This window comes from Aethalodelphis obliquidens, unplaced genomic scaffold (genome assembly GCF_003676395.1).
Source record: "Aethalodelphis obliquidens isolate GAN/ISIS:26980383/991018 unplaced genomic scaffold, ASM367639v1 scaffold69, whole genome shotgun sequence".
NCBI lineage: Eukaryota > Metazoa > Chordata > Mammalia > Artiodactyla > Delphinidae > Aethalodelphis > Aethalodelphis obliquidens.
This window is the reverse complement of record NW_020838013.1, coordinates 258,312-280,846: the sequence shown is the minus strand read 5'-3', so window position 1 is coordinate 280,846 and position 22,535 is coordinate 258,312. Positions and strand designations below refer to the sequence as shown.

At 60.5% G+C, this 22,535-nt stretch overlaps 1 protein-coding gene across 2 annotated transcripts in view; it reads left to right on the top strand.

Annotated features, from left to right (window-relative positions):
• The window catches only part of SYT7 (synaptotagmin 7), a 58,724-nt gene that overhangs the window by 18,600 nt on the left and 17,589 nt on the right, over positions 1-22,535 (top strand). Inside the window, exons 2-6 of one of the 2 annotated variants that reach the window (XM_027090163.1) lie at positions 5,087-5,190; positions 9,316-9,395; positions 13,399-13,530; positions 14,411-14,635; positions 18,187-18,555. In XM_027090163.1, coding sequence (XP_026945964.1) covers positions 5,087-5,190; positions 9,316-9,395; positions 13,399-13,530; positions 14,411-14,635; positions 18,187-18,555 — 910 coding nt within the window. The remainder of the gene's footprint in view (positions 1-5,086; positions 5,191-9,315; positions 9,396-13,398; positions 13,531-14,410; positions 14,636-18,186; positions 18,556-22,535) is intronic. The other variant, XM_027090162.1, reaches the window with a different exon arrangement.

Genomic DNA, 22,535 nt, shown 5'->3' with positions numbered 1-22,535 from the left:
TGTGTGTGTGTGTGTGTGTGTGTGTGTGTGTGTGTGTGTGTGTGTGTTTAAAGGAGAGAGGCTCTCAAACTCTGTCACTGCAGCCCGTCCCATCTTTTCTATCCCGTCTTGTTTGGGTGACAAGTGAGATAACGTATGCAAGCACTGGACATTCAACAAATATTTACTGAGCACCTCCTGTGGGTTTGCCTGTCACAGAGGTTATCAGAATGAACAAAGCAGGTACAGCCCCTACCTTCATAGTCTGGTACACAGTAGGCACTTAATAAATGGTAGCCTCTATTACTATCATTCCTAGAGGCTTGGGATTCCTCCTCATTCATTCAACAAGCATTTATTGGACACCTACTATATGCCTGGCTCTGTCCTTGGTGCTGAGAAGACAACGGTGAACACGAGATTGAGCCATGCCCTCATGGAGTTGATGTTCTAGAAGGGAAGGCTGTGTGTGGGCATCTTGTCCACCTGCAAAATGGGTCCACCTCCTCAAGCACACAGGTTTTATTTACCCTGAGAGCTCCCGGTGGGGTGGCATGGTCAGAACCATGGGCTATGCCCACAGCACCTGGCAAAGCCTACAGGACTCTACTGGATTGTCATTAATCCTGGGCTCTAATTGGTTGACATGGCCACCAAAGGCCTGGGCAGAAGGTCAGGGACATGCCTGAGTTTACATCTCACATCCTGGCACTCTTGGGACTGGACCCCAGAGGCCTAGCTCTCCTTGTTCCTGGCTCACCCAGCCTCCCAAGTCTCCCGATGTCATCTGTCTGCCCTTGTCTGTGTCTCATCCCTGGGACCCAGATGTCTCCTCTGCCCACGGATAGGTCGTGGAACTCAGCTCTGTCAAAAGGCTGACTAGGGCTGCAATATTTTCTTTCCCCAAATGTTAATATGCTGACGCTAAGGGGACTTGAAACCATGTATGTCATCGGAGGAAGGGTTAGAAGGGCTGGGGCAGCTTTGCCTGGAGAAGACTGGAAGGGGACATGAGAGCTGTCAGCAGGGATTTGGAGGCCTGTCATGTGGCAGTGGGAGCTGGTTTGTTCCCGGCAGCTCCAGAGGACAAGCTTAGGACCTTGGGGGGAAGTTCCAGGGAGACAGATTGAGCTCAGCTCAAGACACAGCAGCCCTAGCTACCAACGCCCATTTGTGGAGGGTCTGCATCCTGCAGAAGCAGCTTCCTGCCCCTGACAGGGCTGCCCAGGGCGTTCGTTCATTGATGAGGCCTGACTTCCAAGGTCCCTTGCAGCCCGAGACATAGTGACTCCGTGTTCTGGGAATGGTTTCGCCCTGGCTGGCAGGCAAGAACAGGCTTGCCCCCCTTGATGGCAATGTCTCGTGCAGGCCGAGGACATCGTGTCACTTTTGTTCACAGCATCGATGCAATTTGCACTGGCAAGGATTTGTTTTACCGTGGATTCAAGGGCTGTCCAAGGGTTGCTTGGGGTGGGGGGCAGGGAATCTTTGGGACTCTTTGGGGGAGGGGTCAGCTGCCTGGAAGATGACAGCATCCGTTCATGCTGCAGGGGTTCCTAGGGTCACTGATCCAGGAGGGTTCAACTTTCCTTAGTAACACATCCCTTTCCTCAAATGGAACTTTCTGTGGAAGCCCAAGATGTGAAACAGGGAAACCATGCTGCTTTCGTTGAACAGGGCTTGAGGGGACACAGCCCCATCTACTCAGCATCCATCTCTGTGGCCCCTGAGAAATTCCTGGGAACCCTAGGTGTTCCAAAGAACACACCTGGAAAACCACTGGCCACTCGCCTCTGTAGTGGGTGTGATGTCAAGACAAAGAATGTAGACTGTGAGTCAGACTGCCTGGGTTCGAACCCTGGCTCCACCGCCTACTAGCTGAATGACCTTGGGCAAAGTACTTGGCCCCTCCGTACCTCAGTTTCCCCACCTGTAAGATGGGGACAGTCTTAATGCTCACCTCGGTTATTGTTGTGAAGACGAATTTGTTGCTGCATGTGGAACACCTAGAACCCCTGCTTCTCATCAGAGTGAGGAAGGATCAGCTCTCCACACGTGAAGGCACCGATTCCAAGAGGCCGAGCGCCTTGCTCATGGCCACACAGCTGGTTAGTGGCCAGAATAAGGCCTCAGCCTCATTCTCCTAGACTCCAATTAGCCCAGTGCTAATTCTCCATGCCCACAGAATACTAATTGCTTAAGATGGGCATTCCCTGGGTCTCTGGGGACCACTGGCTTTTGGGATTGACAGCCTCTGTCCTCAGGGGCTCTCCAGCCTAGAGCAGGGCTTGAAGAGCAGTTTTTGATAAGGACCTTGTTTGGCAAAGAGAGGAAGAGGCTCCAGGGAGGTAATCCCTTGGAGAATTGCCCCATGGCCAGAGATATGTGGGGGAAGGGTGCATGCAGAAAGGGCACGGGGGCAGAGGAATCACCTGGACTCTGACCTCCTGCCACAGCTCCCAGCTCGTGAGCTCGCTGACTCGCCCTCTGACCCTGCCCCTCCCCTGCTCAAAAACCTTCCATGGCTCCTACGGCCTACTAACACAGGAAGCCCCTCGGCCTGGAAGACAAAGCCCCTCGCCATCGGGCCCTACTCTCATTCCCAGCCTGGTTCGGCACTTCACTCCCCATAACCTAGTCCAGCTCCTCAAGCAGCACGCCTGACCCTTCTTCCCCTCTCATGCCTTTGCTCTCGCCGTTCCCTCTGCCCAGATTGTCCTACCCTCACCTCACATCCCTCTCCCAGACCACACCAAATACCGCCTCCTCAGGAAAGCCTTCCCAGATAGCTCCCTAGTCCAGCAACCACTTCTTCATCTGTGTTTCCAGAGCTCTCTGTACATCTGAGTGGGAACTAACCCAACAACCTTAATAATAATCCGTATCTACTTAGTACTACCACGGGGTGAGTGCCATTATTATCTTCACTTTGTTTCTTTTAATGTAGGGTTTGTTTTTTATAAATTTATGTATATTTTATTTATTTATTTTTGGCTGCGTTGAGTCTCTGCTGCTGCGTGGGGGCTTCCTCTAGCTGCGGCGAGTGGGGGGTCGGGGATGGGGGGCTACTCTTCGTTGCGGTGCACGGGCTTCTCACTGCGGTGGCTTCTCTTGTTGCGGAGCACAGGCTCTAGGCGTGCGGGCTTCAGTAGTTGTGGCTCGCGGGCTCTAGAGCGCAGGCTCAGTAGTTGTGGCACACGGGTTTAGGTGCTCCGTGGCATGTGGGATCTTCCCGGACCAGGGATCGATAGCGCCCCGCCCCCCAGACCCTCCCCGTGGGGCAGGGGCAGCTTCCATGAAGAGAGTTAGAAAAAGCGCCGGCCTCATTCTTGGAAGGTGTGTCCGCACACCTCTTTACCACAGGCCTGGGTCTGGGGGCCCTGGTGGTGTGCCCTGTGGTATTATGCACCCCCCCACCCCCAGAAGCCTGGAGGTTAAAGATGGAGGCCTCCCATTTGGCCTGAGAACTGTGACAAATGTGGCCCCTTCAGCCTTGCAGAGCTGCGCTCCTCCACCCGAGGGAGGGAAAGGCAGGACCAGTTCCTCGGTGTCTGTGGACTGTCCGGATCAGAGCTCCCTGGTGCTGTGGGCCCTGAGGTTGACAGTGAACTGGTGCAGTGGCTTCCTGGGGACCGAGGCTGTGGACCTGGGATGGGAGGAAGCTTAGTTGGCCTGGCAGGTGGACAGGAGGCGCCCAGCAAGGGTGGCTTTTTCCCACAGCTCGGCGGCTCCGGAGGTTGGGGAGGGAGGGGTGGGGCCCAATCAGGATTCTGGGGAGAGCGGGCAGCAGACTGGCTGCCCAGGGCACTGGAGTGGTGGTGGGAGGCGGCCCGAGGGCCCTGAGAACAGGGGATGACCGCCTGGCCCTCCTTCATGAGGCCCCACAGCAAAGCATGAGACACCGGACGCCAGAAGCTAAAACCAAAGGAACCGGGACCAGACAGATCTTGTCAACTCTTAATTACCACCATCGCTGAAACCGAAAGCCTAAGCAGGCTCCTCTGTAAATAAACAGCATCCCCTTGACTTTTAGACGCGTCCCCGCCGTACACACATTTACAGAGCACGAGTGATCTATGCCGGTCTCTGTCGACTCACTCCCCCACAGGACGATTTCTGGTCAAGTTTTGCCTTCCTTACCTTTGCTCTGGGCTCGTGTTTACAGCCACCTGTGAGGAGGGAGGGAGGAGGTTTAATCCGCATTTCCGGGGGCGGGGGGAGGAACTGAGCTGTTAGGTGACTAAAGCCACACAGCTAGCAAGTGGTGGGATTTACACAGAAACCCGGGGTTTTGCTCCCAGGGCAAGTCCATCAAGGTTTCCACTCTGAAAGCACAGGACCCCTGAGCTGTTAGAATGGAAGCTGTGGGGCAGCCCCTGGGGAACATTAAGGACATTGCCAGCCAACAAAGGGGGGGCTGAGCCGATGGGGTGGGAGGACTGGAGGCGAGCTCAGGGGCTAGGGCATGGGAGGACAGGGTGTGCAGAGGCCAGCTGGGTAGACTTGCAGCCCAGAAAAAGCTGAGCCAAAGGGGATGAGGATGGGTCAGAGCGTTCCAGAGATTCCCTCTTTGACTATACATGTAGCTGTTGAGTCTTGGGCAACACTTAAGAGGGTCTGTCAGTGCCTGTGGGGCAGATGTCGTCAGAGGGACTACGGGAACTAACGCTTTGGGCAAATTCCGCTGGAGCTGTGGCTCCGGGTATGGGGGGGCGGCGGGCGGGGGTGGAATCATGCCACACAGAAGCGGTGGCTCTTTTAGAGGCATTTGAAAGCCCGGTGGGTGAGGCCTGGCCAGGCCAAGGACACACTTGGCCTCTCCCTTCGAGGGTGCGAAGTTTGGGGGATGGTGCGGACCCCATGCAGGGCTCGTGCCGTGAGGGACTGGGAGAGACCTGCCCGGAGACTCCCATTTTACAGATGAGGAAAGTGAGATGCAGAGAGAGGAAGAGACTTCCCAAGGTCAGCCAGCAAGGCAGAGCTGGGAGGAGAACTTGGGGCACAGAGCTCCCAGCGTGGCTAGGGTGGTTGTTCCGGGGGGCTCTGGGCTGAGGGAGGGTAGCTGGCCCTGGCCAGTGAGGGTCTGACCTGTGTGTGTCCTCTCCAGGGGCGCCCACCCGCGATGTCCTGCTGGTCTCGGCCATCATCACCGTCAGCCTTAGCGTCACTGTCGTCCTCTGCGGCCTCTGCCACTGGTGTCAACGCAAACTGGTGAGGCTCCCAAGGGCCCCGGGGACGGGGCCTGGCCCTGCCCCCACCCCCACTCAATTACAGGCTCGTGAACGCTCTCAAGGGCGCGTGCAGATGACCCACTTGCCCACATAGGCACACTTCCGTGGAAACTCACACCACACGCACGCACGCGCAGACTGAGAATCGAGGCCCCCTCCCACACAGCTCTGAGGCCCCGTCCCCTCCGCCCACGGCCCCCAGCACAGGGCTGGGCGTGGCCGAGCTGGGCCTCCTGTCCAATGAGGAGGCTCCGCCTGACCCGGCCCGCCCCCCCGCCCCCCTGGGCGCCCGCACATCCATCCTGGTTCTGGGGGTTTGTACAAGCACAAACGGCTTCTTTTCATTTTTAACGAGGGCTGGGAAATTAACGAGCAGGATTAGGCCATCAGTAAGTAACGAGACCATCAGGAGGGACATTCATCACCGGAGGGCGCCGGGAGGAGGAGGAGCCAGGCTGAGCCGCCCTCCCTGCGCCCCGGCCGCTCCCAGAGTGGGGCTGAGCCTCGAGAACCCTACTCATGCCCCGTCCTGCTGCCCCAGCTTAGAAGTGCGATGGGGACTTTGGGGACTGCAGGGAGGACCCCCGAAGGTGGGCCCAGAGGTGTCCCAGGTGTGGGACCTTTCCAGGCTTAGGTGAAGAAGGGTCCCTGGCAGGCATCTTCCATGCCCCAGATTGAGAACGGTGGGAGGGAGGGCAGGGTGCCGCATCTGGGAGCCCCATTCTCTCCCTGCCCGCCACAGAGGGGCGGGGGGCACGGTGGGGGGAAGGGCTGTGGCCACGGGTGCTGTGTGGGCGGGGGCTCAATGCCTTAGTCCTAACGAAGAGAAGGGGCAGATGCTCCTGGGGAGGGCCCAAGAGGCCCATAACCCAGCGTGCTTCCTTCAGGAAAGGCGAACCCGGGAGATGGGAGTCATTCTTCATCCCGGGATGTTCAGCTTCAGGAAGCTCCTTTCCCTGGAGAGGAGCCAGGAAGAAGGCCAGCCCTGCCCCACGTGTGAGTGTGTGCGAGTGTGTGTGTGACTCGGGCCCACTCCTTGCATGCAGGTGCCAGACTGGCTGCCCTGCATTGTTCCTGGATTTCCTGTCTCTCTGTCTGTCTCAGAATTTCAGGGGAGGTGGAGGAGGGGCTTGGCCACGTGCTCCGGTGTGCGAACGTCTTCCGAGGCTGGGGAGTGGCTCGCACGCACTGCAGCCCTGTGCGCCTCGCTGCAGGGCCCGTCCGGCTGTCTGTCTGTCTGTCTGTATTTGAAGGCAGGGGAGGGTTGTATGAACAGGCGCTGCTGGTGACCTTGAGCGGGGGTCTTTTGTGCTAAGGGTGTCGACTTTGAGGGCATTGGTACAGTGTGTGTGTATGTGTGTGTGTGTGTTTCTCTGTGTTCGTTGAGAGCCCTACCCCCACTCACCTGGAGACAGGAGTTCAGAGATGACAGCTTTTGTAGCAGGTGGGGGCCTGTCAGTGCAGTAAGTGCCTCGGGAAGCTGAGAGCTGTGGAACCTTCCCTGGCCCAGCCCCTCCTCCCAGCCTCCAGCCAGAGCTTCCTCAGGGGTCTCAGGGGTCCGGACCGCAGTGTGTCCCTCTTGACTTGTCCCTCTGAGCTGCTGATAGAACGTTCCTTCGCCTAGGACCCCCCAATCCTGCCACCCCCTTCCAACCCCTGGTCTCAGAAGCCAGGGAGCCTTTTGTCCAGGCTGTCTCCATGCTCCATGGAAGGGGCTTTACAATGCTCCCCCTGCACAGTTGCTGGGCTCTCCTTGCCTGCCTGTCCCCTCAGCAGCAGTGACGTGATACCTGACAGCCCAGATCCCATTTCCAAACATTAATAACTTCCTTAATCTCCAACTGGCTTTTTCCGGATCAGCCTGGCCAACCCCCTCCCTGATAAGCAGGCTTGGGGGATTGGGCTCCTTTGGAGCTGTTTTATGTCTCCTGTACCCCACCTGGGGTTCCTATCGTTGCCCCATTAACTTCCCCTGAGCCCCAAGGCAAGTCCTGCCCTGGTTTCTGTCCCCCATGTGCCCCAGCTCCTCTGCAAAAGGGTCCTTGCAGCTGGAGGGGAAACCTCTCTGAGCTGTGGAAGGAAGAGGGACAGGCAGAAGCTCCCAGAATGCCTTGGGTGAACCAGGTGCCGGGCCTTGGGGAAGGGGCAACGGACCAGCCTTCGAAGAGGGTGCGGACCAGAGCAAGTTCCCTGAAGACTAGGAAGAAAGAGGAGAAGGGGTGAGGGGTGGGACAGGGGGGGCTCTCGGCAGGGTGCTGCCTGCCCCACGCTGCCGCAACTGCTGGAGAACGGGGGGCGGGGCTCCTGCCTGAGGGTCCTGCCCAAGAAGGGCCCTTGGCCACCAGGGAGGGGCTCCAGGCTCCTGATCTGCCCAGTTGGAACTAGGAATTGTTTGGGATTTGAACTTCTGGGTAATGATGGGAGGGACCGGAGTTGAGCTGAGAGAGGGCAGCTCTTGTGGACCCAGGGTATCCAGCAGCTCTGTTTTTTAACTCTTAAAGTTCTGGCTCAGAGGCAACGGCCTGAGGCTTGGACCCCTGGGTGGGTGGGGCTTCCTGTTAATGGATTTGGGGAACTGCCGGGTACCAGGTTCCACACCAAGTACCAGAGCCCATACAGTCCCTGCCACTGGACAACGTTCCCAGGGGTGGGAGCTGAAGTAGGTAAGCAGAGTAATAATAATAATAATAATAATAATAATAATAATAATAATACCTGTGATGAGAAGCTTGAAGGGTGAGGGACCCAGGGCTGATCCAGTGACATCACACCATTTCAGACAGGAGGGGAAAGGGGGGCTGGAGAGGGCACGGGACGTGAGCAGGGTGACATGAAGAATGTGGGGCACTGCTGGGACAGGACCCTGGCACCCCTGAGGCATAGGCGTACTGGAGGTGGCATGAGGGCCCTCCCCCCACCTCCACCCCCTTCCTGGGAGCTCCGCTGTTGTTCTCCCAAAGCAGGCGGCTCCAGTCCCCGGAAGGGGCTGCAGCTGGCGGGAGCGTCGGGGAACGCGGCCGTGTGGCTTTTATTTTGCTTCAGGGAGGATGCAGTAATTGACTGATGTGGCTGTGGTCTTGGCTCACATGACGGGATGTTGGAGGAATGTGTGCCTGCGTGTGCGTGTGCGTGTGCGTGTGTGTGTGCATGTGTGTGTCCCCGACCCCACTCGGCTGGGCAGGGGCAGGTCGGTGCCCAGTGGGAGACAGCTCCGGCCCCTGCACAGCCCCCCTCCCCCGCCCAGGCCCGTGGCCCCTGGGTGTGCGTGAGGACATTTGGTGGCAGCCAGGAATGTTAATGGTGCCGGGCTCTGTGTGAGCTAAATTTAGAAACCCAAACCAAAGAGGTGAACGGTGCTCACCTTCCTGGCAGCAGGCCCTGTCACCGCTGCAGCCCTTCCTCTAGCCAGGGGACCTGGCACGCCCACCCCATCATCCTGCCCTGCCCCTCCCTCCACCCGTGCTGGCTGAGGAAGAGCCAGGCTGCCCCCGGCCCCAGCGTCAGTGGGCAGCCTCGCTTCCCAAGGCTGCCTTCCTGTGAAGGAGGGTGCTCAGGCCCTGCCCTGCCTCACGGGCCCGGGGCAGGAGGGACCCCCAGGGAGCCCCCAGACAGTGACGGACATGGCCCCGGCAGGACTGGGCACGGGCCCTCTCCCTGCCCCTGCCACTCACGTCACTGGCCACTGCCAACCTTGCCCTGCAGGATGCCACCCCACCATCTGGGGGCAGTGACGTGGCCAGTAGGACGTGGCCAGGCGCCTGAGAGCCGTCTGTCCACGGCAGAGGGAGATATGCTTCTGGGAGCCGAGCCAGAGCCCCAGGAGACAGGCAGATGGGAGGGACCTCATCCCTAGGGGTCAGGGATGGGGTGCAGGTCAAGGGGGCGGGCCAAGTCCTAGAGCCCGATGGGGCCCAGGAGTTGCCCACCGGGGATCAGGGATTGGTAGGGCTGGCACCCAAGGTGGTGACACCCTCACACGTTGGCCCCAGACCTTGTTGCCGAGGCTGGGCTCCAGTGTACTCCCCTCCTCCCAGGGCCCCGTTCTGGGGAGGCAGGGAGAGTCCAGCCCTGTCTCCCAGTAGTGACCCTGGTGCTGTCTCCACAGGGCAAACGCTACAAGAACTCCTTGGAGACGGTGGGCACGCCAGACTCAGGGCGTGGGCGCAGTGAGAAGAAGGCCATCAAGTAGGTGCCAGGCTTCGAGTTTGGGGTGGGGCACGCAGGCAGCCCGAGTGGGAGGACCACCCCTCCAGATCTGGCCACACACACATTCAGTTTCCCCCTCACAACCTGGTGCCTTGCTCTCTCCCCAGCCCAGTCCCATACACCCACTCCCAGCACCTCAGGGTGGCCCGGGGCTCCGCCTTTCCTGCCTGTGCCTCCCAGACCCTCAGTGTTCCAGGGCCCCCAGCCCCGTGTTCTGGCTGGTCTCCCTCCCAGCACTGTCCGCCTCTTCCCTCGACCCCGGGCGCTGCTTCCTCCTTCCAACCCTCACGTCACACACATGCTGTCCCCAAGCCCCGCCTAACTCCCCTGCACCAACAAGCTCCTCCCCCAGCCCTGGGGCTGGGGAGCCCCTCTCTGGGGGTGGGTGGTGGCGGCTCAGACTCTTTCCTCAGACCCCACCAATGTTCTGAGGGTAACCTGGAAGAAGGACGGACAAAAACCCTGGGGACCCCAGCAGGACCCAGTGTTGGTCTGCTTAGGGAAAGCAGAGCGATGGGGAGAGATTCTCCCCTCCCCCGTCACGCCCGGTCCCCACTGCACATCTTGCTGCCTCTGGCTCACCCCAGTTTCCGCATTTGGCTCTGAGATCCGTCTTCAAGTCGGCAGGTCTGCCGTGCACTGCAGACCCTCTGCAGACCCCTGCTGAGGGTCACTGGGAGACGCTGGGAGAAGGTTCTCACCTGGTTGGGGGCTCTGGGAACAGGGCAGTAGGGGTGGGGCTCTCCCTAGAGGGCTCTGTACCCTTTGGCCAGTGCCTGGCCCTTTCCTCTCTGCTTCTTGGCCTAGGCCTTCGCGGGGAGGCTGCGGGACGCCCCTCCATCTTAGCCTGCCAGCCAAGGGCTCCGCCTGGAAGCGGGGCCTCCCCCAGCCCTTCCTGCCCCACCCTGCCTCCTTCAACTCAAGGCCCCAGCCGCGCCTGCCCATGCCTTCCCTCCTGCCCTTCCCCTGGTCTATCTTCCTGTCTTCCTACTTCCCTCCTTCCTCTCCCCTTCTCCTGAGGGCTTCCTCCCTGCCCCTCGTCGGCCCCCCTCCTCTTTTTGCATCTCTTGCTCTGACCCTGTTTGGGGCCTTTGCAGAAGCTGTGGGTGTGTGTCTGCTGGGGGGCGGGTAAGTGAAGGGGTGGGCCAGGCCGAGGCTGGGCTTGGGAGGAGGCCGCGGGGAGCCTTTGAAGCTGGGTTTGGTTGCATGCTCTCCAGTCTTCAAAGCCGAGAGCTGGCAGAGCCCAGGCCCCAGGCTTTCTGAAGAGGGGAGGGACCACATGGCGGGAGCACGGGGCCAGCCCAGCACCTGCCACCTCCAGGCCAGGCCTCTAACCGAGTTTGCAGCCACGGTCTGGGCCAGAGAGCTTGTCTCTGCCAGCTGACCATCAGCTTCCTGGGCAAGGCTGTGTGTGTACTAGATGGACCTAAAAAGGGCCCACAAGAGAAGCAGAGAGGGGGCAGTGGGGCGGGGAGCAGGCTCTGCGGGCTCTCTAAGGCAAAGTGAGCGCAACAGTGGGTCGTCCCCTGCCTCTCTGTGGCCCTGCAGTCCCTGCCCCCTCCCACCCGGCTGAGCTTTCAGACCCTCTGCCCCAGGGGGAGGAAGCCACCTTTCTTGTCTACATGCCCCCAGGTTCCTAGGCCTTTGCCTCTTTCCTGGGCCCAAAGCCAGTCCAGTGGCAGGAAGCAGGGTTTACCTGCTGCACAATCTCCCCCTGGGCTTAGGACCTCCTCCAAAAGGATCGTGTTATCAAGGATTCTGGGAAGCTGCATTCTTTAATACTGTTTCTCAAACTGTGTTCCTCAGAGCGCTTGTGCCCCATAAAAGATTAATAGTGATCCCATGAATCAAGGGTTCCATGACCAACTAAGTTTGGGAAACACTGATATTCACTGGCACATTAAAGGCTCTGAGAAGTCCTGCAGTACAGGAATCAGTGTTTCATAAACTTCTTTAATTAAAGATCCTCTTTTCTGGTACCACAGTGCACAACCCAAAGGGCCCTGGAGCTCCTTGGAGCACAGGGTGGGAGACCAGCCTGGCAGCGATGACCCTGGGTGGATCCTTCTCTCCAGGACCTAGGGTTGGATGGCCCTCGATTTTGGAGATCTGGAGGGGGCAGGGGGCGAGAGGCCTTCCAACTGCTCCATCTCTCTGTTACACTAGGGGAGGGGGCCAAAGGATGTCTCTGGTGGGAATAGGGAATAGGCTCTTCTGTGGAGGGAGCCTCCCCAGGGAGACCCCCCCCACCGCCGGTAGGGCTCCATCCCAGTGGACTGTTCTGCCTCTCCCACCTCCGGCACCCACTGCCCCTGTGAGCTGGCTCAGGGCTTTGGCCTTGGACCCTGTGCACAGAGTCTCCTGTGAGATGTTTCCAAGGTGTTCTCTGGACTGGCAGAGACTGACCACACCAGGGAGGCCCAAGGGGGCCCTGCCCACCCTCAGCCCAGGGCCACTGTCTCCTCCTGGCCTGTGGGGACAGCTCAGCTTCTCTCCCTCTTTCTCTCCTTTGTTCCCGAGTCTAAGGTTGAGAACCAAGGTTGAGGTCAAATTCGGGGGGTGGCGTGGGGGAGAAGCAGGTCCCCCAAGAACACGTCTCCTCCATCCTCAGGGGTGTGCCTCCCGACAGTGCCCTCCCCGCAGCAGGGCTCTCACCTCGGCCTTGAGCAGTGGCGTGGCCTCAGCACACGCCAGGCCCACCCCTGACTCTCCTCCCTGAGCCCCTTCCCGTAGACACATTCCTGAGGGCTCAGGCGTGGCTCCTTTCCGGAATGTTCCTTTGGCCTGGGAGTTGCCCTCCTTTCCCTGTGCTCCCAGTTCTGCTCTTTGGGGTCCCAGGAGCCTGACGAGCTGGTGAAGCCCCTGGTCCTCCTGGGGTTTCCAGGCCATGCCTTCTGCTGAGGCTTCTGTTGCCCTCCTCCAGGGGAGGTCCCTGCCTTCTCTGTGCTTCTAGCATATCTGCTTCTTCGGTAGGACATGTCACAGCACAGGAGCGGGTGGGGAGACTGGGGTACACGTTCCCTTCCAGACCCAGGAGCTCCAGTTTGGAAAAGGACAGGGGCAGGCCAGGTACATGCCAAGGGCTGGAGGCTGAGTCTGCCCATCTGTCCCCCCATAGAAGGGCAGGCTTCCTCCGCACAGGCCCAGGCCTCCACGTGAAGGGCCCCCCAGTGACCTGCAGACAACCACCATGTCAGAGGCCTGGAGACGCTTCCCTTTGCTGGGGTGACCCAGCCACCACTTTTGCAATGAGCAGAGAATGCCTTCCGTTCAGCTGAGATCTGGCCGGTCTCCTGTGAAGCCTGCATCCCAGGCTTTCCCGAGGCCGGGAGAGAACAGAGGAGGCCAGGGGGACCTCAGGCCAGCGGGAGGAGGAGAGACTGGCAGAGAGCTGGGCCTGTCCCAAGAGTGGCTCCGTTAGGTAGCTGGAAGGGGGGAGAACTCCCGGTCTTCCAGAACTGGGGCCTCAACCCCGGCATGGGAGAGCGGATGGCTCAGCGGTTACAGCCAGCCTTAGAGTTCGACAGGCAGGGAGACTGAGGCCCAGCACGTGGGCAGCAGGGTTTGATCTACCTTTCAGCAATCTCCAGCCAGAAGCCAGCACCCTGTCCTCCGCCCACTCCCCACGCCATCGCCATCCCAGCCCAGGCCGTGTCCCCGGCCCCCCCTCCCCCTTCCCTCCCCTTCCCCTCCCCCTCCCCTCCTCTCTCACCATCTTTCTCTCTCCCACCAGCTTCCCGGGTGCGAGGCTCCAGTCTGCCCGCCTGCGGCTCGCCTCCTTGCACGCAGCTTCTCCCGCCCTGGAGCGTGTGCGGGTGTGTGTGTGCGCGTGCGCCCGTGCGTGTGCCACCCGCCTCTCTTCCCCTCACAGGAGCCGACCCCAGCCCACCCCACCCTCCCCCTCTGCCCGCCGCACAGGACTTGCAGTTCTTGTTTCTTCTTGTATCTCCCTGTTTTCTCCCCTCTCTCTCTGCCCCTCCAGTGATCTAGACAGAGACTTTTGGAATAACAATGAGAGCACAGTGCAGCAGAAATGGAGCTCCTACCCTCCCAAGGAGTTTATTCTAAACATTTCACCCTACGCCCCTTATGGCGACCCACGACTGTCCCTCAAGTGAGTGACTTTACCTGGTTTGATCATATGTACCGAGTATCCGAGTATCCGCGCACGCCCTCCTTCCCCCCGTCCCCCCCCGCCCCCCCCCTCCCCCGCCCCTTCCCCCTCCCCACCCGCGCACCCCATGGGCAGGCTGACCATGGAGACGAGCAACCCCTCCTGACCCCCCGGCCTGCCTGCCCCTCCCCGTCCCCTCCCCCAGGGCTAGCCCCCAGCTGGTCCCCGCGGCCCCGGCCCCCTCTGTGCAGTCAGGATGGGGTTGCCCGTTTTTGGTCCCTCCCTCTCGGTGTGGCTGCTTCCTCCTCCCTGCTGTGTGCCGCTGCCCTGGCTGCTCTGGCGGTGGTCGGTGGTCGGTGGTCGTGGCGGTGGTGGCGGTGATGGTGGTGGTGCTGATGAACTCTGACTAACACGGCTTTCTCTCTCTCCCTGCCTTGGGGCCTCCTGGCCTGGACAGCCCGCTCTTCCTCCGTCGTTAACCCTTCGTTGTCCTGTGGGATAGACTTGGAGGTGGCTGTCCTCCCCCCACCCCCGCCGCCCCAGCCCCAGGCGGTGGGGAGGGGCCCCCCTCCACTGTCGTGGTGCGTTGTTCTCCGACCCAGCCCGCCGGGTCCCCTCTCTCCTCTCTGCAGGCTCCGCTGGTGACCCATCTGCAGTGCTGATGTCTCTCTCTCTCTCTCTCCCTCTCTCTCTCTCTCTGTCGTCTCTTGTCCGTCTGTCTCTCTCCTCCTCCTCTCTCACTGTCTCTTTCTTCCTTTTATCTGTCGTTGTTTTTCCCCCTCTTACCACCCCATCCCCACCCCCACGTGTGGCCTGCCCTCTGTCCCCCCACCGCCACCCCCGGTGCCCCTCTGGACCGGCTGCCTCCTGGTGCCTCCAGTGGCACCCTCCTGGCTGGCGCCAAAGTGGCCGCCGCTGCGGGGCTGGCAGTGGAGCGGGAAGGCCGGCTGGGGGAGAAGCTGGCGCCGGTGCCGCCACCCGGAGAGGACGCCTTGAGAAGCGGCGGCGCTGCCCCCAGCGAGCCGGGCAGCGGCGGCAAGGCGGGGAGAGGCCGCTGGCGGACGGTGCAGAGCCACCTGGCCGCCGGGAAGCTCAACTTGTCCAAGTGAGTGATGGCCCCACGGCCGCCGGAGCCGTGAGCTCAGGCCTGCCCCCGCCAGTGTGGACAGCAGGACCCCTGGCATGCCCGCTGCTGCCCCCAGAGGTGCCGTCCTCGGCCCCTGGCTCATCCCATCCCTTCACGAGACCCCCATCATCCTTGCCATCGGGCACGACTAACTCAGCCATGCACTGTGCATCTCAGCCTCCGGCTGCTGCCCCATCAGTTTCTTTCTTTGCCGGTGACCAGGTCATTCCATTTTCTGCCCCCGGGGCAGCTTCATTTCAGTCCTTGGGTCATCCCATCCTCTTTGATTGGCCGCTGCATCTCAGCCTCCATGGGCATCAGGCTGCAGCTGTTAGCCATTGGACCATCCATCCCTGGGGAGCTGGCCCGCTCTCAGCCTGTTTCCTGCCACTCATCTGCCACCGGGCTTTCCCTCTTGCAGCCAGCAGGTGGCTCTAGACCCAGGGGTTAAGCCATTTCATTCTGACTCTCAGGCGACTCCATTGGCTTGTCCCAGTCTTGCTTGCACTGTGACACCATCTGTTCCGCAGGCCAGCCCTGAGCAGCCGGGACGTCCCCACTGGCTCATCCTCATCTCGGCCATCCCCATCGGCTGTCCCAGTCTTGGTCAGTGCGTGGTCCCACTCTCAGCTGTTGGGATTGTGTGTTCTTGGAGGTTGGGTTGTTGAGCCCTAGCTAACTTCTCTTTTCTGACGAAGGTGGTCTGGACATCAGACAGAAGAGCTGTTTCCTTTTTAATAACTGTCTGAGCCGGCCAGTCAGTCCCTCCCTGGGAGCAGCAGACATAGGGCTAGCTCCTGTTCTCAGCAGACAGTATGTTCTCCCCTCCCACCATGGGGCAGCCTTATTCTCATCTTGGCTCTTAGAACCTTCTATTTCCCCATAGCTGAGCCTTCCGGGCTCTAAATCCTTTGAACTACGACCGTTCTCACCCATTGGGATATAGGTTCCATTTTCAGCTTTTAGAACTGCCTCGTTCCCAGCTAATGGAGCAGCCTCTCACTTAGAAGGCCAACAGCCCTGACCCCTTCTTAGCGGCTGGGCTGGTTCTCCTTAGAAAGCCTGTGGTTCCCGCCATTGGGACCACCGAGGGCCACCACGCTGAGACCCCATTTGCTCGTTGGCCTGAGGGAGCACAAGCGGATTTCTCCCCGACACTGAGCCTCCGGAGAACCCCAGAGGGAAGCCCCACACCCCCTCAGAGAGCCAGGCCCAGTGCCCCACCCACGCCAGGACACCCCCTCAGAGAGCCAGGCCCAGTGCCCCACCCACGCCAGGACACCCCCTCAGAGAGTCAGGCCCAGCGCCCCACCCACGCCAGGTTGCTTTGGCCACAGACTCCAGGCTGGCTGAGGCCTCTGAGCCATCCACTGGCTCCAGGCCTGGAGGAACCGATTTTACTTTCCTGTGACTGAGAGGTTGTAAGTTGGACTAATTTGGGCTGTGACAGAAAACCAAAATGAGGTCAAACACGGAGGAGGAGGCGGCTGCCCGGGTGCCGTCCACCCGCTTCCTCGGCCTGCCCCCCGGGAGCTGTGGGCCTCCCTGGCCAGCCAGGCCTGCACCTGCCTCTGGTGGTCGCCCTGATTCCAGGCCTGAGCCAGGCAAGGCTGCCGCTCCTTCCAAGACCCCAGCTAAAGCCCTGTTTTGCTTTTCTCTCTTTCTTCCTTCCTTCCTTCTTTCCTTTTCTTTTCTTTCCTTCTTTCCTTCTTTCTTCCTTCCTTCCTTCCTGTCTTTCTTTCTCTCTCTCTCTCTTTCTTTCTCTCTCTCTCTCTTTCTTTCTGTCTTTCTTTCTTTCTTTCTTTCTTTTTCTCTTTACTATTCTCTGACTTTCTCTCCCTCTTTTGCTCTCACTCTTCTTGTCTCTTTCTCTCTCTCAGCGCACAGGGGCAGCCTAACTGTTGTCCTTTTGATTCCCAGGATAGGCTCAGGGGGTGAGCCAGGCTGAGGTCTGGTTGCAGTGGTGAAAGTGGCTCCAAGGGCCCTGGGGCCTCCCTCGGGCAGCTCGGGGGTACCACGGCTACCCTGTGGCTCTAGTCCAGGAGGTGGCAAGCTATCTCTATAAGAGGCCTGATAGGGAAGAGGCTTTGCGAGTCACACACCCTCTTTTATGACTACACAACCCCAGCCTTGTAGCCCCGAAGCGGCCACAGACAGGATGTAAATTAATGACAATGGCTGTATTCCAGTAAAACTTTATTTACAAAAACAAGTGGCGGGCCAGATTTGGCCCACAGGCCATAGCTTGCCAACCCCTGCCCTAGACAACTGGAATGGAAGATGGAGGGAAGGAACAGAAGAAGTGGAGGTTGGGCCCTCTGAGGCTGTGGCCCTGCATGCGCTGAAATCTCTGGCCAGGAGACAAAGCAGACAGGTTGCCTGGGGAGGCCAGGGGTCTCTGACTCCTGTCTCCACCTCCTAAGACATCTGCAGCTTCCACTGTCAAGGGAGCATGCTTCCCTGGGCCTGACCTCATTGGTCCCCATGGCAACCGCGTGACGGAGGCAACTCAGGAATTTTTACCCCGTTTTACAGAAGAGGAAACTGAGAGGTGGACTCCCTTTTCCAAAGTCCCACAGTTAAGAAGCGGCAGAGATGGGCTTTGAACGCTGGGTCTCTCTGACCCCAGACCACCTCTGATGAGCCGTGTCCTGTCTCCTGTCTGTCCTTGCCCTGTTCCCAGCATGTTTCAGAGATGCTGGTGGCCCATGAGGCAGGTACCATCTTACAGGTGCACAGAGGACAGGATAATTACCCTGTTCTTCGTCAGAACTGTGGTAAAGTGGCCAGCCAAGTGGTTTCCTGCGTCCTGTCCTCTGACTGGGCGTCATTCCCAAGATCCCGGGAATTGACCCTGAGCCTCAGAAACAAGGAACCCCAGAAGGGGGGCAAAGATCTGCGCCAGAGCCTGAACCTGAGTCAGCGCCAGCCACAGGGCAGAGGTCCGGGAGCCCGAGGACGCGCCCCAGCGTCCGAGGACAACACACGAGAATCCTTGGCTTCCGCTGACTCACCACGCATTACTAGGCCAGCGCTGCGCTGGCCTGGATTTCCTCGCGTCTCCAAACGCCAGTAGTACTTAGAATGCAGAGGCAGACTTTCCCAGGGTCCCCCAGTGAGACGACGGGAGCGGGTGGCCCAGCTCCCTCCACCCTGTCCCAGGCCAACATGACAGGCAGCCACAGGGCCCTGGGACCTGCCTTCACCACGCAGCCTCCGCAGCTCCCGCGGCCCCACCCAGACCATCAGACAGGAGGTATCGGGCACTAGCTGAGCCAGGGCCAGGGCGGGGGGGCTGCTGGGCGGGGCCGGCCTGGGGGCCTCAGGGTGGGCGCGGGGCTCAGCGGCCGCCTGGCTGAGGGGGTGGCAGCGACGACGGCAGTGGCGACAACTCCGATGGAGGCCCGGCGAGGGCCGGCAGAGCGCGCCCCTTACTGGGGCCTCCTCGTCCTGGCCCTAGGCTTCTTTCTCCTCCACTGTGATCCCTTCACCTGCTTCTCCTTTCTCTCCTCTCCTCCACCCGCCCCAAGTTTCGAGGACTCCACCCTGTCCACGACCACTACCCTTGAGTCTATCCCCAGCTCCACGGGAGAGCCGAAATGCCAGCGACCCTGCACTCTGATGCGGCAGCAGAGCCTGCAGCAGCCGCTGAGCCAGCACCAGCGGGGCCGGCAGACCAGCCAGCCCACCACCAGCCAGAGCCTGGGCCAGCTGCAGGCCCACGCGGCCTCCGTGCCGGGCCCCAACTCTCGGGCCTACGGCCGGGGCCAGGCTCGGCAGGGCTCCTCGGCCGGCTCCAAGTACCGGCCTGCCGGCGGCCGCAGCCGCTCCAACCCAGGCAGCTGGGACCACGTGGTGGGGCAGATTCGAAACCGAGGCTTGGACATGAAATCCTTCCTGTAAGTCCCCCCCTTGAGTGGCCCGGCCCGCCCCCCTCCCCGACCCAGCCTCTTTCCTCCCTGTCTCCTTGGGAGTGGCTGGCCCAGAATGATCTTAGCCCTCCATCTACGAGGCAGGGGGCCCAGCAGACTCCGCTGCCCCCTCCCCAGCCTCCTGTGGCTTGCGGCTCGTGCCTAAAGCCCCCCGTGGAAGGACTCGTATCTGAGCCACCCCTCTGAGGACTCCAGCCCCGCTCGGTGCCCCCAGGCCTTGGAGAAGGTCCTCCCTGAAAGTCAGTGGAGACACTAGGGGATGTTGCTGGGGTCCCCGCATCTGTCTCTCCCCTTCCCAGCCAGTCCCAGGCTCTCCTGGCCTCCCTCCCCTCCCTGCTCTCCTGTGACCTCTCTCTTCCCCTCCCAAACCTGGCCTCCCTCACTCCATGGGTCAGGCCTCGCCTCCTCCCCTCCTTCTCCCTGTAGCCCAACTCTGCTCGCCTTCCTGCTGCCACTTCCCCCCTCCCCCCCCCTGCCCTGTCCCTGCTCTGCCTCTCTGACCTTCTGTAGCCACCTGCCCTCCAGCTCTCTCCCTGGCTCCCGCCACGACCCATCGCGCGTACAGGTCAGAGAAGTAACAAGACACCATCGGTGTCCGGCCTTAGCTGTTCCCCTCTGCTGTGTGTGTCCCCCCAGCCCCCCACCGTGTGCCCCCCTGGCCCCGCCCTCACTGGTAGAGCCCTGCCCGGGGTGCCCTCTCCCTCGTGTCCCTCTGAGCGTCTACACTCACTCTCAGAGCCCAGGGCAGGCCTGGGCTTCAGTCCCTGACGTCACCTCCTTCCTCTGGCCTAACGTGACCTTCCTTCCAGGCTCTGGGGATTATTCTCATCACCCAGGTCTTTCCTGGGAGCACTTTTCATGGAGCAGGAGACCAGCGCACTAAGCCTGGGAGAGGAGAAAGGGAGGAGGAAGGGGAAGGCCAAGGTGAAGGCCCAGCTCATTGGCACGATGTGGGGATTCTGAAGGCGAACAAGTCCTCAGAGCATCCTGCCTCTCTGGCTGAGACCCCAGCCCGAAAGGGCGGTCGGGAGTGCTGCCCCTGGAAGGAGCACCCCCATGGAAGACACCCCACCACGCCAGCTTCCCATACCCATGCAAGTGGCCTGTGGCCCTGGCCAGGCAGGACACGCTGCCTGTGACGCTACTTGGCAAGACCGGGCGGCGCACCTGTTGGGGCTTCCCCCCACCCAAGGACCCTTGGGAATCCAGCTGGATGCCTGCGTGAGACACGATGCCCAGCAGAGCCTCCTGGCCTCCAGGAGGCGGTGTGTCCTGGGACGGACGCCGTGGCACCAGCATGGATTAGGAGAGTGGTGGGAATTGAACAGCGCCGAGAACCAGCCAGAAGCCGGCAGCCCTCTGCCCCTCCCGACTGCAGGCTGCTCTCTGCACAGCCATCTGCCCCTCCTGACCGCAGGCTGCTCTCTGCACAGCCACCCCCTGCCTTGCATTCCAGCGGCCATCACAGGGGGGGCACGGGCTACGCCCGGGCTCTGGGAAGAAAACCAGCGGCAGAAAGCCCCCAGGGTGCCCACTCTTCCCCGCCTCTCTAGCTGGCGAAGATTTGATGAGCATCACTCAGCACCTTTGTCTGCGCTTCCTCTGCCCACCGCAGCTTTCGTGCCCCTCACCTGCCGGCCACCCCCAGAGCCCTCCTCATCCCCCCGCCTCTTCCACTTGTCGTCCCTCACAGCAGGGGTCAGCAGACTTTTTCTGTAAAGGACCAGATTATAAACAATTTCGGCTCTGAGGGACACGTGTGGTCTCGATCACATTTTTTTTTTAAACAATCCTTTAAAAATGTACAAACCATTCTTAGCCTGTGGGCTGTATAAAAACAGGCCACCAGCTGTAGTTTGCCGGCCCCCGACCCCTGCCTTACAGCTTCGCTGGCGTGCTTCTGACGCCCTTCTCTTGCCCCAAATGCTGGTGGCCCAGGTAGAGTCGGGGGGAGAAGGCTAACCAGGCGCCCCCGGAGTCCCACCCCCCCTTTGCAGGGAGAAGGCATTCCTCCTGCTTCGTGGATGTGGCGCCTCCCAACCCCACTAGCTTCTCCCCCAAATCTCCACCTCTCGCCCTTCATTCTCGCCCCTGCGCCCCGTGATGCCACGGAGAACGACAAATCGGGGACTTACGCAGAGGAGCCGTTTTGTTTTTAAGAAGAGCACAAGGATGAATTAACCAGGGGAAAACCTGCTGTTTCCGTCGGGTTTGCCTTCCCCCAGCACAACCAGCTCCCGAGGAGCCAGATGGAATTTTACCAAATCTGAAACAGTACCGGTGGGCAGGGAACAAAGAAAATGAGGATTCGTCCTGAGGGAAGGGGGGAGTTGTTTCCCGAAAGTTAGATGCGGCTGCAAATGTCAGCCTGGAGCAACCAACCGTGCCCAGGAGAAAGATGCAAAGACGAGGCACCGTCCACCTAGCTTCGGCCCCTCCTCGGCCCCCACGGCCATCTCCCATTTTCCAAGACCCCCGGACCTCCGCCCCTCCCCTCGCTTGTCACTTCTCAAGGTAGAGTTCCCTTTTTGACAACTTCTCTGGAAAACAGCCGTAGCCAGCGGTTCCTCTCTGAACCTCGCCCTCTTGGATGGTGGTTGAAGTTGTAGACTTCCTAACCCAGGATCTCCCACCTTCCAGAACCTTCCATCAGGCTTACCATCTTTCCCTTGGCCCTTCCTGAGACATGCTTTCATGTCTGCCCCATCCAAGAATCCCCTCTCCCCTTGTTCAGATGAGAGCTCAACACTGGAGGAGCTCAGCAAAGCACCCAGAAAACACCCACCAACTCAGATGGTTTTGAGAGGCAGAGGGTCACTTTTCACCCCCGGAAAGTGCAGGCAGCCCTGCAGTTGCCCAGCGGTTCTCCGACAGAGCCTCATACTAGAGACGTCTCACCTTGACCTCCGGCCGCACACTGCTGCCCACATGGCGACTCCACGTCCACCTGGACTGAGCCTCCCTCAGAGCAGGATCCCTCCAGCCTCCTCCAGACTGTCCTCACCGCAGACACAGGCTACCTCGAGTCCTCCCGGGACGTCTCCAGACCTTGCCAGCCTTCTGCACTTTCTCTCTCTCCGCCTTTGCCTTTTTTTTTTTTTTTTTTGGCGGTATGCGGGCCTCTCACTGTTGCAGCCTCTCCCGTTGCGGAGCACAGGCTCCGGATGCGCAGGCTCAGCGGCCATGGCTCACGGGCCCAGCCACTCTGCGGCATGTGGGATCTTCCCGGACCTGGGCACGAACCCGTGTCCCCTGCATCGGCAGGCGGACTCTCAACCACTGCGCCACCAGGGAAGCCCCCACCTTTGCCTTTTGATGACTTCTCTAAGGAGAGGCCCCTGAACTGGCCCCAAAAGCCTCAGTGGTTACTCCCCGGATCTCCAGGAAGGGGGACGCAGGAGAAGACCCGCGACGGCCAGCACGCCATACGCCGGAAGAGACTCGCATTCTCCTCCCACGGGCCATGTGTCCAGGGACCTGGGGGAGGGAGCTCCTGAGACGCCCCTCCTGGCATCAAGCACACCTGGCTGACCAAAGGACCCAGAGATGTCTTTATGAGGGGATTAACTGGGTGCAGTGCCCATTGGATTTCCAAACCTTCTGAGAACCTCCTGCCTGGGAGCCCAAACCTACCCGCGCGGTCCCCAAGCAAGATGGCAGCACAGCCCTCCCTCTTCTCCCAGGGGCCCAGATGGTCTGAGCGAGTAGCCCCTGGCCTTTGTTCCGCCAGAGGTGAACCAACCTTGGAAAGGGACCATGTCCCAGGGCCTGGGCCCCACTCCCCGCAGCCTTCCCCGTGTGTTTCCTGGGGACGTCCCGGTCGCGGGCCACCTCGCAGGCCTCTGCCCAGCCCCTTCCCCGCGGCTAGCTGGGTCTCAGGCCGTGGACACCTCCCCTCACCCCTGCCGCCTCCTGCTCTGCTCTACAACTGTTGACAGTGCTGAAGT